The sequence below is a fragment of the Cupressus sempervirens genome, chromosome 5 (assembly GCF_028749045.1).
Source record: "Cupressus sempervirens isolate cs-2001-9-10 chromosome 5, ASM2874904v1, whole genome shotgun sequence".
Taxonomy (NCBI): domain Eukaryota; kingdom Viridiplantae; phylum Streptophyta; class Pinopsida; order Cupressales; family Cupressaceae; genus Cupressus; species Cupressus sempervirens.
The window spans coordinates 17,487,971-17,498,878 of NC_143122.1; the positions used below are offsets into that span (position 1 = coordinate 17,487,971).

General features: G+C 36.6%; 1 protein-coding gene across 3 annotated transcripts; it reads left to right on the forward strand.

Moving 5' to 3' along the window:
* The first annotated feature begins 1,037 nt into the window (after nucleotides 1-1,037).
* On the forward strand, nucleotides 1,038-10,643 carry LOC149554387 (alkaline/neutral invertase CINV2-like). Of its 3 annotated transcripts, none has more exons than XM_089828465.1 (5): nucleotides 1,038-1,497; nucleotides 4,352-4,776; nucleotides 5,800-6,231; nucleotides 6,543-7,101; nucleotides 9,942-10,643. In XM_089828465.1, exons 2-5 carry the CDS (start codon nucleotides 4,396-4,398, stop codon nucleotides 10,235-10,237), a joined length of 1,668 nt encoding a protein of 555 aa, XP_089684591.1. In that variant the 5' UTR covers nucleotides 1,038-1,497; nucleotides 4,352-4,395; the 3' UTR covers nucleotides 10,238-10,643. The 3 variants fall into 3 exon arrangements, with proteins under 3 accessions (XP_089684591.1, XP_089684590.1, XP_089684589.1); XM_089828464.1 differs by having other exon boundaries at nucleotides 1,239-1,497; nucleotides 4,373-4,776; XM_089828463.1 differs by having other exon boundaries at nucleotides 1,361-1,497; nucleotides 4,304-4,776.
* Nucleotides 10,644-10,908: the final 265 nt, after the last annotated feature.

Sequence of the window (10,908 nt, forward strand, 5' to 3'; positions counted from 1 at the left end):
GCATGTGCCAGCCGTGGATTTGCGAAGATTTGACGGTGATCAAAACCTGGGCCTTCTGAACCTCTGTGGATATCCATCGTGACATCATCCAGATGCGTGTCGTTAGGGCGCTTGCCCGCATTGTCAGAAAGTCTGTCAGAAAACAAAATGCGAGGGAGCGAGCGCCAATGGAATCACTAGCTCATCCTGCTACCTGTCCATCTGGTCTACGACAACCCGAAGAGGATGGACCCACCCAAACCATGTGTCGCCAAGGGGCTTTCTTGCAATGTTTAAAGGTCGAGCATTTTCAAGATGCGGGAAAGCGCTGATCGTAGATTTGCACGAGATCTGACGACGCAGAAAGTTGCAGGCCCGCGAAGCAAAAATGGGAAATACACTAAGGTTTTAATTGTTTAATTTTGTATTTCCCAGACAATTAAATAATGTTAAATCTGGGAACTAATCGTTAGGCGGGGCAAGCATTGAAATTTAATTTTTTGGCGGGGGGGCAAAAATAGGCAACAGTGCCTTCAAATCAAATTTCACTTCCTATCTCTATTTTATTAATAGAACTATGAGTTTCAATTTTAGTTAATCTATTTATATAAAAAGAGTAAAAAAATCATAATGTCGATAAGACTAGACATAATCTGTAAGACAATCATAAGCTAGTTTATATATTTCTATATAATTAATTTAATACTTTTTTATTTATTCACAATCCTAATCAATGCTAGGTATTGTTATTTGTTCATTATTGACTGCATTGGTAATCAATAAACTAAAAACCAAAACTGAGCTTCCTAAGTAGATACAAATGTTCGCATCTACCACGTGTACACTAATTTTAGCACTTTGAGAAGGAGTCCAAAACAAAAGGAAAAAGTTCAAGGTCTAAGATTTTCCCCGTTACAATTCTCATAAAAACCAAAAGAAAGCGTATTTGCGGAGCCTTTGAAGTTGGGGGGTAAGTTGGGGGGTCACCTCCATTTAAGCACAAAGAACAGCTTTAACAATTTTGCGATAAATCAAAACTCGTTTTCTTATTGGTAACTAGGCCGACAACGTTGCTGCAAATCCCTTGTTTTCTCAAGACGTCCGACTTACTGACACGTGTCAGAAGTCAGTCCCTCTGCTGCAGCTCTGACTGTCTGCAGCCGGTATCTTCGTCGATAGGCGGTCACTAGACGACATTCCCAGCTGGCAGATTCCTCCTCGCCGGTCTACAAGGACAATGTAACCTCTCAAAACCGCTTACCGCTTTTCCAGCTCATCTGCCCACCTTCCAAAACCGCCGAGACTACCCCACCGACCTACCAGGCGTGGTAAGCGGTTTTGCGCCGCCTATAAGTGAGCGAAACGAAGGCTTTCTTCTCTTTCCTTCCTCTGATCTTTCAGATCTGATCTTTACGACTTCTGATAAAGACCAGATGTGAAGATCCACTTGCTGCCCTGTGATTCGCTTCTTCGAGCGCTCTATACCGTCCGATCGGCGCAAACAGATCGACTAATACAGTATGTTACAATCTGCATTTTTCTCTTTCTCTGAAAAAAAAACAGTGAAATCATTTACTTAGTTTTCTTGTTGGGACCGATTTAGGTTTTGAAGATATCTGAGAGCATTTATTGTAGAAAGCTTTCGCTTTTTGTTTTTCTGTCGAATTATGCTTTGCTGTATTTTGTGTGCTTGAAGACATGAACACGTTTACTTTGTTTTTTACGAGATGATCTGTCTGACTTCTCCTTTGGAAAAAATTGAGACATGTTGTGATCCTTTCCCTTGGTTTGAATCGTTCCGAACCTTCCTGTGAGAATTTCCATTCGTTTGGAAACATTCGAAGCATTTTGCGAGCATTTCCATGTATTTCGGAACATTTGAAGCGTTTTGTAAGCTTCTTTGTTTGCTTGAAAAAGAAGTGAAGCAATTTGTGAGCATTTTGTGAGTATTTTCGGTGGCGAGGAGTACTTGTTATCATTTTCCTCGATTTGTGCATTTTCTAAGCATTAGCGTCGGTCTGCGAAAAATTCGGTCGTTTTTCAATAGATCTCGTATGATCCCCTGATTTGAACAGTGAATTATAAAGCTATTTTTTGAGCTGCATTTTTTGGGATACCTGCATCTTTTTTGACGGTAAAAGTATATTTTTTTTGACACCTATTTTTTTATTGATTGTTATGGTGGAGAAATTTGTCTCTTTTTTATTTCAAGCTTCGGGTACAACATTTTACAGTAAAAGACTCTCATTTCCTCGCTTGATTCCTTTGTTTCTTTAAAGTTCAATTGTTCTACGAGTCATTTGCTTAATTTCCTCGATTAATTTTCCCTGAACTTGAGCTCTTTTGGGTTAAATATGTAAAAGATTTTGGTCAATTTACAGTGTAGTTGATGATTCTGCAAAGAATTTTGTGACTGGAGCCTTTGCTTATTTTTCGGAGTACTAAATAGAATTTCTACTGTAGAGAGATACGTTTATTTTTATGGGTATTTTAAAAAAGTTTAATAGTTTTCTTTTGCAGGAAGAGTTTACTTTATATGCTTTGGTCTAGAATTTTGATATGGTCATATAGCTATGATTTTTCCCCTCCATTTGCCGTTGCTCATTTTTCAAATTATCATCTAGAATTAAAAATGGGGCATTTTGCTTTTCTCAAGTTAAGTTGTTTTGATTCACTGCAAAATATTGTTGGGCGTAAAATTCATGTTTTCGTTTAACTTCAGAGAAATTAGAGCATAGTTTCCCCTTCTCTCAAAATTGTATAGTATTTGGGGCTGCGACAGGTGTGAGTTGCTTTTAGCGACACATACTGTCTCTGAGACACTTGTTCCTTGAGTTTTTCCTCTCTTGCATATTTTTTATTTGTATTAGCTTAAATAATTGTAAGGTACTCTTTTAATTAAATTTATAATTAGAAAATTTATAACCTAGTTCCTTCCTTTTTTATATACTGCCTGTGATGGATAATACGGTAGACAATTTTGTATGTGAGCATTGCTCCTTTTTCGGGCTTCAATTACCTTTCGTACAATAAAAAAGATACCTGTCTACTTAATTCTGTCTCATACCAGTTCAATTCCTCTGGTTCACAGTAAGAACTGGAAATGTTGGATTCCCCACCCGCCCCCTTACCCCGCACCCCCCCATCCACCTTACTCCTGCGAAAAATTTATTATCCATCGGTCAACTATCTCAAGAAGAATTACTTCCTGTTGTAAGCTTTAACTACTGCATTAAATATAGTTCTTTCCTTGGTTTTGGTCTATGATTACCCTAGTTTGCGGTAAGAAATTTAATTTTTAATTTTTAATTTTGCGTGAAACTTCCGACTCCATGAATTTTTTTAGTTAGATTTAATGTTTCTTTAACGGACTGTTGAATTTTGTTTTGCAAATCCGACTCCCCGAGTTCTTTAGTTAGATTTAATGTTTCTTTAATGATATGTCGAATTTTGTTTCTCCAAGCTTTGGTCTTATTGCAGCTTCAGTATAAAGACAATTTGCTACTTGGGACCCATTTTGATTCCTTCGATTGGTAGTTAGATAGTTAAATTTTAACTTGAACAATGAACCAAACTTTACATTCTATCAAGGTTGTGCTTATCTCATTTAAACGGTCTTTTTTCCCCAAATCCTGTTATATCTATAGATTTTACTTTGCACAGCAGATAATGTCAGGTTTTCCCCATATGCCAATTTTGATTTGGATTTCTGTTTCCCCATTTTAATTTTGTTTGTCCGATTTCACCAGGATTTTGTGTCAAATTTATAGTCCAAAGCTTTTTTTGCTCAATTTTCAAATGTACATTAATTGAATAAGCTGTAAAGGACACGCCATTAGTAGCAATTGTTACTGACATTATTCATTGTGATGGTTCATGATGCGATTGACTTGTTTGGAGCTAAAGTTTCTAGTTCTACTTGATTTGACAAACTGTGGTTGAATTTATCTAGCTTTTGATGTAGTTACCAGTCATTTGCTTCATACTATAGGAAATCATTTTTTTTCTTGTATGAGGTTTTATCAGGCTTTTTATTGAGTAGTTTTGTTTATTTTATCCTGGTTCTACTTTCTGTTTCCAGTTGTGCTTATTTCGGGCTGATTTTACTCTTTATCCTCTAGCTTTCTCTATTTGAGGCTAATAACTAGAGCAAATTTGCTTCCTTCGAGTTTTCCCATTTGAGAGTTTCTTTTGAAGTCAAATTCCTTTCTTTTGAAAGTAGTGATCTTGTCCCCTATGAGGCTAAATTTCCATACCATTTGAGCATATCTATTTTTGCACCACACATTCTGTTTGAAATCGACTAAATTTATATATTTCACAGTTTGTCTTGAAGGAGCTTCGAAGTCTGATAAATATAATATGCCTCGAGACATTTTGAGTGTTGCATCAGGTAATCATCAGGAAGTGCCAAACATGAAGACTGCAGAGACCTTCCACAGTGCCACTGAAAATGGGGATTTTGATATCTCTAAACTTCTGGAGAAGCCAAGGCCAATTAATATTGAGCGCCAGAGGTCTTTTGAGGAAAGATCTATGAGTGAGCTGTCTTCTGGAATGTCTCCTCATTTTTTTAATGCCAGGACTATAGATAGCCACTATGAGGGATTGCTCTCACCTGGCAGAAGATCAGTTCAGGACACTCCTCGATCATTCCAACATTCCTTCGAACCACATCCTATGATTGCTGATGCTTGGGAGACTTTGAGAAAATCATTGGTGTACTTTCGTGGAAAGCCTGTCGGGACAATTGCAGCCATCGACAATTCAGGGGAAGAAGTACTTAATTATAATCAGGTACGATCTCTTTTCAGAGGGGTGTTCAAATGTTTATGTATTTATCAAGGAAATCTTTCTTTGTTTTGTCTTAATTATTTATCTTTTGGTTCGTGCTGACCACCATTTTCCTCGCCTTTTTGGATGGAGAGACTTGTTTCCTGATTCTCAAAATTTTGCTCTCGCAAAATATGTAATTGAATAGTTTTCTGAAAATCAGTTTGCCGTAGCAATTTTTTGAGTGAAACTTGCATCAGGCTTTTATTTATTTATTTAGCTGTCCCGCGGACAAGAGTTATGATTAGTCAAAATATTTGGTATCAGTTAATTTTGAATCATTTATAAAATTTGTAACTAGACTAAAAGCTGTGTAAGATTATGCATCTGGTAGAAGACTTTGATTTAGTCCTTTGGATAAGGATCTATATCCACAGTTACTGAATCACGGGAAATGTAGCTTTACACTCTTCTGAGGCTACCCACATTAAATAATAAAAAAGGTGAACTCTCAATGTCAATTGCGAAGTCTGCGGTCTGTCTTTTGGGTCAAGAACTCACCTACTAGTAGCTAGTTGTGAGATCTTTTCTTACTAACTTTCGCTAATTTTTAAACCTTGCTTAAGGCCTCCCATGATCACAAGTTCCATCAGTCACAGAATAATGGTCCCATTGAAACTTTTGTTTCTTTACATCTAGCTAAAGATCCCGCATGGTACATAACTATGAAAATAATCAATTCTCAGTTTCCATGGATCTGGTTAAGAATATACACGCGACTCTTTGATATACAAGATCCCATTACATCTTGGACTTACTCTTAGAAACTTCTAATTAAAGAGACAATTTGAAATTATGAGAGCAAATTTCTTAGGATCATTTTGGATTCGGGAGATTGAGTTCCGATCTGTTGAGAGTGAATGGTCTTCCTGATTCCACTAGAAACTGTCTGCTATATCTTGTTTTTAGACGAAAAAACCTGTATTTTCAGACCTAACAAATTAATTTATCCACTGTATCTAATAAATATCTTGGAACGCTTTTTAGGTATTTGTGAGAGATTTTGTTCCAAGTGCTCTGGCATTTTTGATGAATGGAGAGCCAGAGATAGTGAAGAATTTCCTTTTGAAGACTCTTCGACTTCAGGCATGGGAGAAGCAAATAGACCGTTTTACTTTGGGAGAAGGGGTTATGCCTGCCAGTTTCAAAGTACTTCACGATCCTGTTAGAAATACTGATACCATGATTGCAGATTTTGGGGAGAGTGCAATAGGTAGGGTTGCTCCGGTTGATTCTGGGTTTTGGTGGATTATTCTTCTACGGGCCTACCAAAAGTCTACAGGAGATCATTCGCTAGCCGATATGCCGGATTGCCAACGAGGAATGAGGCTTATACTCACTTTGTGCCTTGCAGAGGGCTTTGACACATTTCCCACTCTTCTTTGTGCTGATGGGTGTTCCATGATTGATCGCAGAATGGTAAGACCTTTCAAATCTTCTATTTCCAGAGTTAGTTTCTCTGTATCCTGTCAGTTGTATAATGGTACCAGACACACTTACACACATGTTAATTTATAATCACAATCTTTTGTGAAACCTGAACCCAGGACAAGCAAATCACTCTTTTTTGTTCAAAACAAAAATCTTGTTGAGAATCTTATTGCTCCCTTTTAGGTGCCAGAGTAATTTGGCCAGAGGACTTAAAAAGCCATCTTATCTCATTCCCTGATTAGGGATTTTTATTCATCAATAGTGCGATTGCTATTTGAAGGTGTATGCTGTATTTGCAGGGAATATACGGTTATCCAATTGAAATTCAGGCATTGTTCTTTATGGCACTTAGATGTGCTCGTCAATTGCTTAAACCAGAAGGTGGAGGAAAAGAATTCATAGAGCGAATAGATAAACGCTTACATGCACTGAGCTATCACATGCGGAGTTATTTCTGGCTTGACTTTCAGCAGCTCAATGACATCTACAGATATAAGACAGAGGAGTATTCGCACACAGCTGTCAATAAGTTTAATGTCATACCCGATTCTCTTCCAGAATGGGTATTTGACTTCATGCCAATGAGAGGGGGTTATTTTATTGGAAACGTCAGTCCTGCAAGGATGGACTTCAGATGGTTTTGTCTCGGTAATTGTGTTGCAATTCTTTCATCTTTGGCAACTCCTGAGCAGTCTGCAGCAATAATGGATCTTATCGAAGAGAGGTGGAATGAGCTCGTGGGAGAAATGCCCCTCAAGGTCGTTTACCCTGCCATTGAGAGCCATGACTGGCGTATTGTAACTGGTTGTGACCCGAAGAACACCAGATGGAGCTACCACAATGGAGGATCCTGGCCAGGTGAGAGCACCTCTGACTTTCTATCCGCATTGTACGCAATCTTTGTTATATAATATATAGGCTAGTAGCTGCAGACCTAGAGCTTCTTTCTCATATTAAACTCAAATGATCAAAGATAGTAGATTTTTTTTATCTCTCCATCTGAACTTGTACAGTCTATTATAATCTTTACAAAATTTCTGTGAGTATTATTATTATTTCGATAATTTTTTTTTTCCTCTCCATCTGAACTGGTACAGTCTATAATCTTGGAAAATTTCTGAGTTGTTATTATTATTATTTTTATTTAGATGTTGTATTAAGTGTTCTTTTTATAGAGAGATTTTCTTATGAGAATTGGTGAAATATGGATTAATAAATTTGAATTAAAAACTATTTATAATGAATTTTATTATTAGTCTTTTTTCCTTATATTACTTCAAGTCTTCAAAAATAAAACTCTTGGTTTAATGTTTTGCCATCTCCTTTATACATATACCGGGCCTTTCGACATTTACTTGTAAAATTCTGTTACCAACTCTAGATGCTTAAGATTTCTCCCAAATAGCGCAATTTAAATTCTCGTGAAGTGCCCCAATCATTATGATTCTAATATTTAATGAACATTAATCATTTTAATTTTTATTGATTAGTGAAAAAATTGTACATCATATTTCTCTCACTCCTCAAGTAGATTTTGCTCTCTCCTAAGCTTAGCCAATTCTAAACCCCAGGGTATGTTTCTGTGTGTGTCTCTCAATTTTTTTTCAACATGTCCTTCTAGTACAAAATCATAAGCCACGGAGGGTACCAATGCGGCGCCCTATTCTCTTCGTTTAGTATTTAACATCTCCTGCTTACATACATGAATTTAGTTACACTTCCCAGACAAGATAAACCAGAATTATTCTATCGACTATAAAGATTTATATTTGTTGGAATCCACTTCGGTGTCATCTGTTAGTAATTCTCACAGGGTTGTTACTACGCTTTGCTGGTAGTGTGAATTTTGTCAAGGCGAGAGATCTGTTAAGAATGGATGCTATTCATCTGTTAGAGTGGCAACATGCACAAATGAGATCCATCCTTTCAGTAGACCGGCCTCAACTTTTATGTATTAAAATAGAATAACTCGCTGTTGGTCATTCTGCAGTACCATACGAAATAACAGTAAGACCCTCATTTTGAAGAATGTCATAAAATTAGTCTTATTGGCTTCCCTTCTTGCACACCAGCTTTTGGTGTGAGGAGGACTTGGTAAATCAAACCTCTGAAGATGGTATCACGTTGGTATTGACGATAGGCTGGCCTGATCTATTTTGTGTAATTCCTTAGTTTCGACAGCTTTGGGTGTTGTTGGGCAAAGTATATTGCAATATCCAACTCTTGAGCAAGATTTTACCTTCCTTTCGATGATATTCACGAGTCCTCTTTTATGTCATTCTTGATAGTCTTACTGTTATTTCGGACGATACTGCAGAATGAGCAAGAGCGAATCATTCCATCTTATTAACTAGCTAAATTGGCATATTTTTAGTTTACATACTATAGGAACACGAGAGATATCAGTAGTTCGAAGGGCCTTGGAAAGGCGGAGCTTTTATGCTACTCAAGTAAAAAGGTCTGGTTCGTACTCTTTCAAGGTTAGATCTTGTATTCATGGTGCCATGAATATGAATTCTCATGGAGTGATGCATGCCTCTTCTGATTTATTAAGATATATCTTAATAAAGTTGACAGTCAAATTTAAGCTCTGCTACTACTCAGTAAATTCGATTGGCAATGAGCTCTCATATATTTAAGCCTTGCTAGTACTTTAAAATAAATTTAAACAAATAATAATAATTTTAAAACTTAAATCTAGCAATTGAATTGTTGGATAAGCTTTTATCCCTTTCTATTTTATAGCTAGGCAGTTCGATTGTGAGGGAACTTTGCCTACTTTTTATTTTTAAGCTTGGCGCAGAGACCGTCTGCTTTTACCTTAAATATTTATTATTATTTTTTCTATTCTTCCTAATTGAAATTGGTCGGAAATTTAAAAGACAAAGACGGAGAGCATTCTTCCTAATCTCAGTTGTTCTATATCTTTTATGAAAAAATATAATTAATTTTAATGTTGTAAAAAAAAAACAATACTTTTTTTCTCTGAATTTTATATAGTTTGTATTGAACAAAACTGATTGCAATAAAATGATAGAAATTCACTGATAGCTGAACCAGCTAATACAAATCTAAATGTTGAAAACCAGTAAATACAATGTGCAAAATCATACACATCAGCTTATTCATAAGTACAGTAAAAATTTAAAGAGTTATTAGAGCTGTCTACAATATCCAACATTTCCTACATGCAATTGTACGAACTGATATTTGAATTCTTCTAAAAGCTTAGAATATTCACTCCCTTTTTTCAAGCAGAAAATATGAACTTGATTATTACAGTAAAACTATAGAAACAAATTATCACAGTAAAACTATAGAAACAAATTATCACAGGAAAACTATAAGAACAAGTTGTAGCAAAACTATAAGAACAAGTTGTAGCAAAGCTTAGGATATGCAACCCCCTTTTACGAGCTGAAAATTTGAACTTGATGTTACAGTAGATTGATGGAAACAAATTATCACATTAAAACTATAAGAACAAGTTTTAAAAAATGCCTTAGAAATACTGTCATTTCTAGCCGCTGATCTGATCAGAGAAACCAGCCACTTTTTGACAATATGAAAAAAAAAAATTTGTTTCCTTGAATCAGGCAAAACCGCATTCTCATCAGCATGTGGGAGAAATGTATTTTATATTATGTGGGAGAAATCACAATTTCTTTGGGCTGATATCTGTGCAATCTGTTTTGCAGTATTGCTGTGGTTGCTTACGGCAGCCTGCATCAAAACAGGAAGACCGCACATTGCAAAGCGCGCAATCGAGCTTGCGGAACGACGACTATCTATGGACAGCTGGCCTGAGTATTACGATGGCAAACTGGGACGATACATTGGAAAGCAGGCAAGGAAGTTGCAGACCTGGTCCGTTGCAGGCTATCTAGTGGCCAAAATGATGCTTGAAGATCCATCTCACTTGGGTATGGTATCTCTAGAAGAAGACAAGAAAATGAAGACACATCTTACAAGATCTAATTCCTGGAATTGCTGAGTTCTCCTATTTGAGAAATAGGTTTAGGTTTAAGGTTAGGTTTACCCTCGTTCCTAGGTTTTTATGTATGCTGTGTCTTCTTCTTATTCTTAATCGAAGAAGAAGAATGTCGAACACATCAAGAGCCAGAGTATTAACACATGGTATTGTGGTAGCGGTCCCCCCATAGGAAGCCATTTGTTTAGGCAATAACCTTGTCCTCGTTGCCTTGAACGTCTGAACACACAGATTACGACATGCAGCAGGATGTAAACTCTACAGTCTTGCAGGGGTCGTAATGCATATATGCAGGGATGGTGGGCTGGGTTGAGATAAGAATTCAACAACGTCCACCAGGCGCTTCCTCCTAACATGGCTCTCTCTCTCTCTTGATCTAATATAAATGGTATGGCAATATTTATCTCCATTTTTTCCACTGTTGCCGAAGCCTATATGCAGCATACCATGGGACTCTTAACAGCTGGAAAATAAAATTACAAATGAAACAAATATCAGTTCTTTGAAGCAGAAGATAACTCGATAATACAACATCCACATATTCAGTAGCAGTAACAGTGAATCATACTCAATAGACTATATATTTAACGGATTTACATACACATAAACAATAATATGAATTCGACAAGCTTCTATAAATAAAAATTAATATGAATTTTAAAAGTAGAAAACTT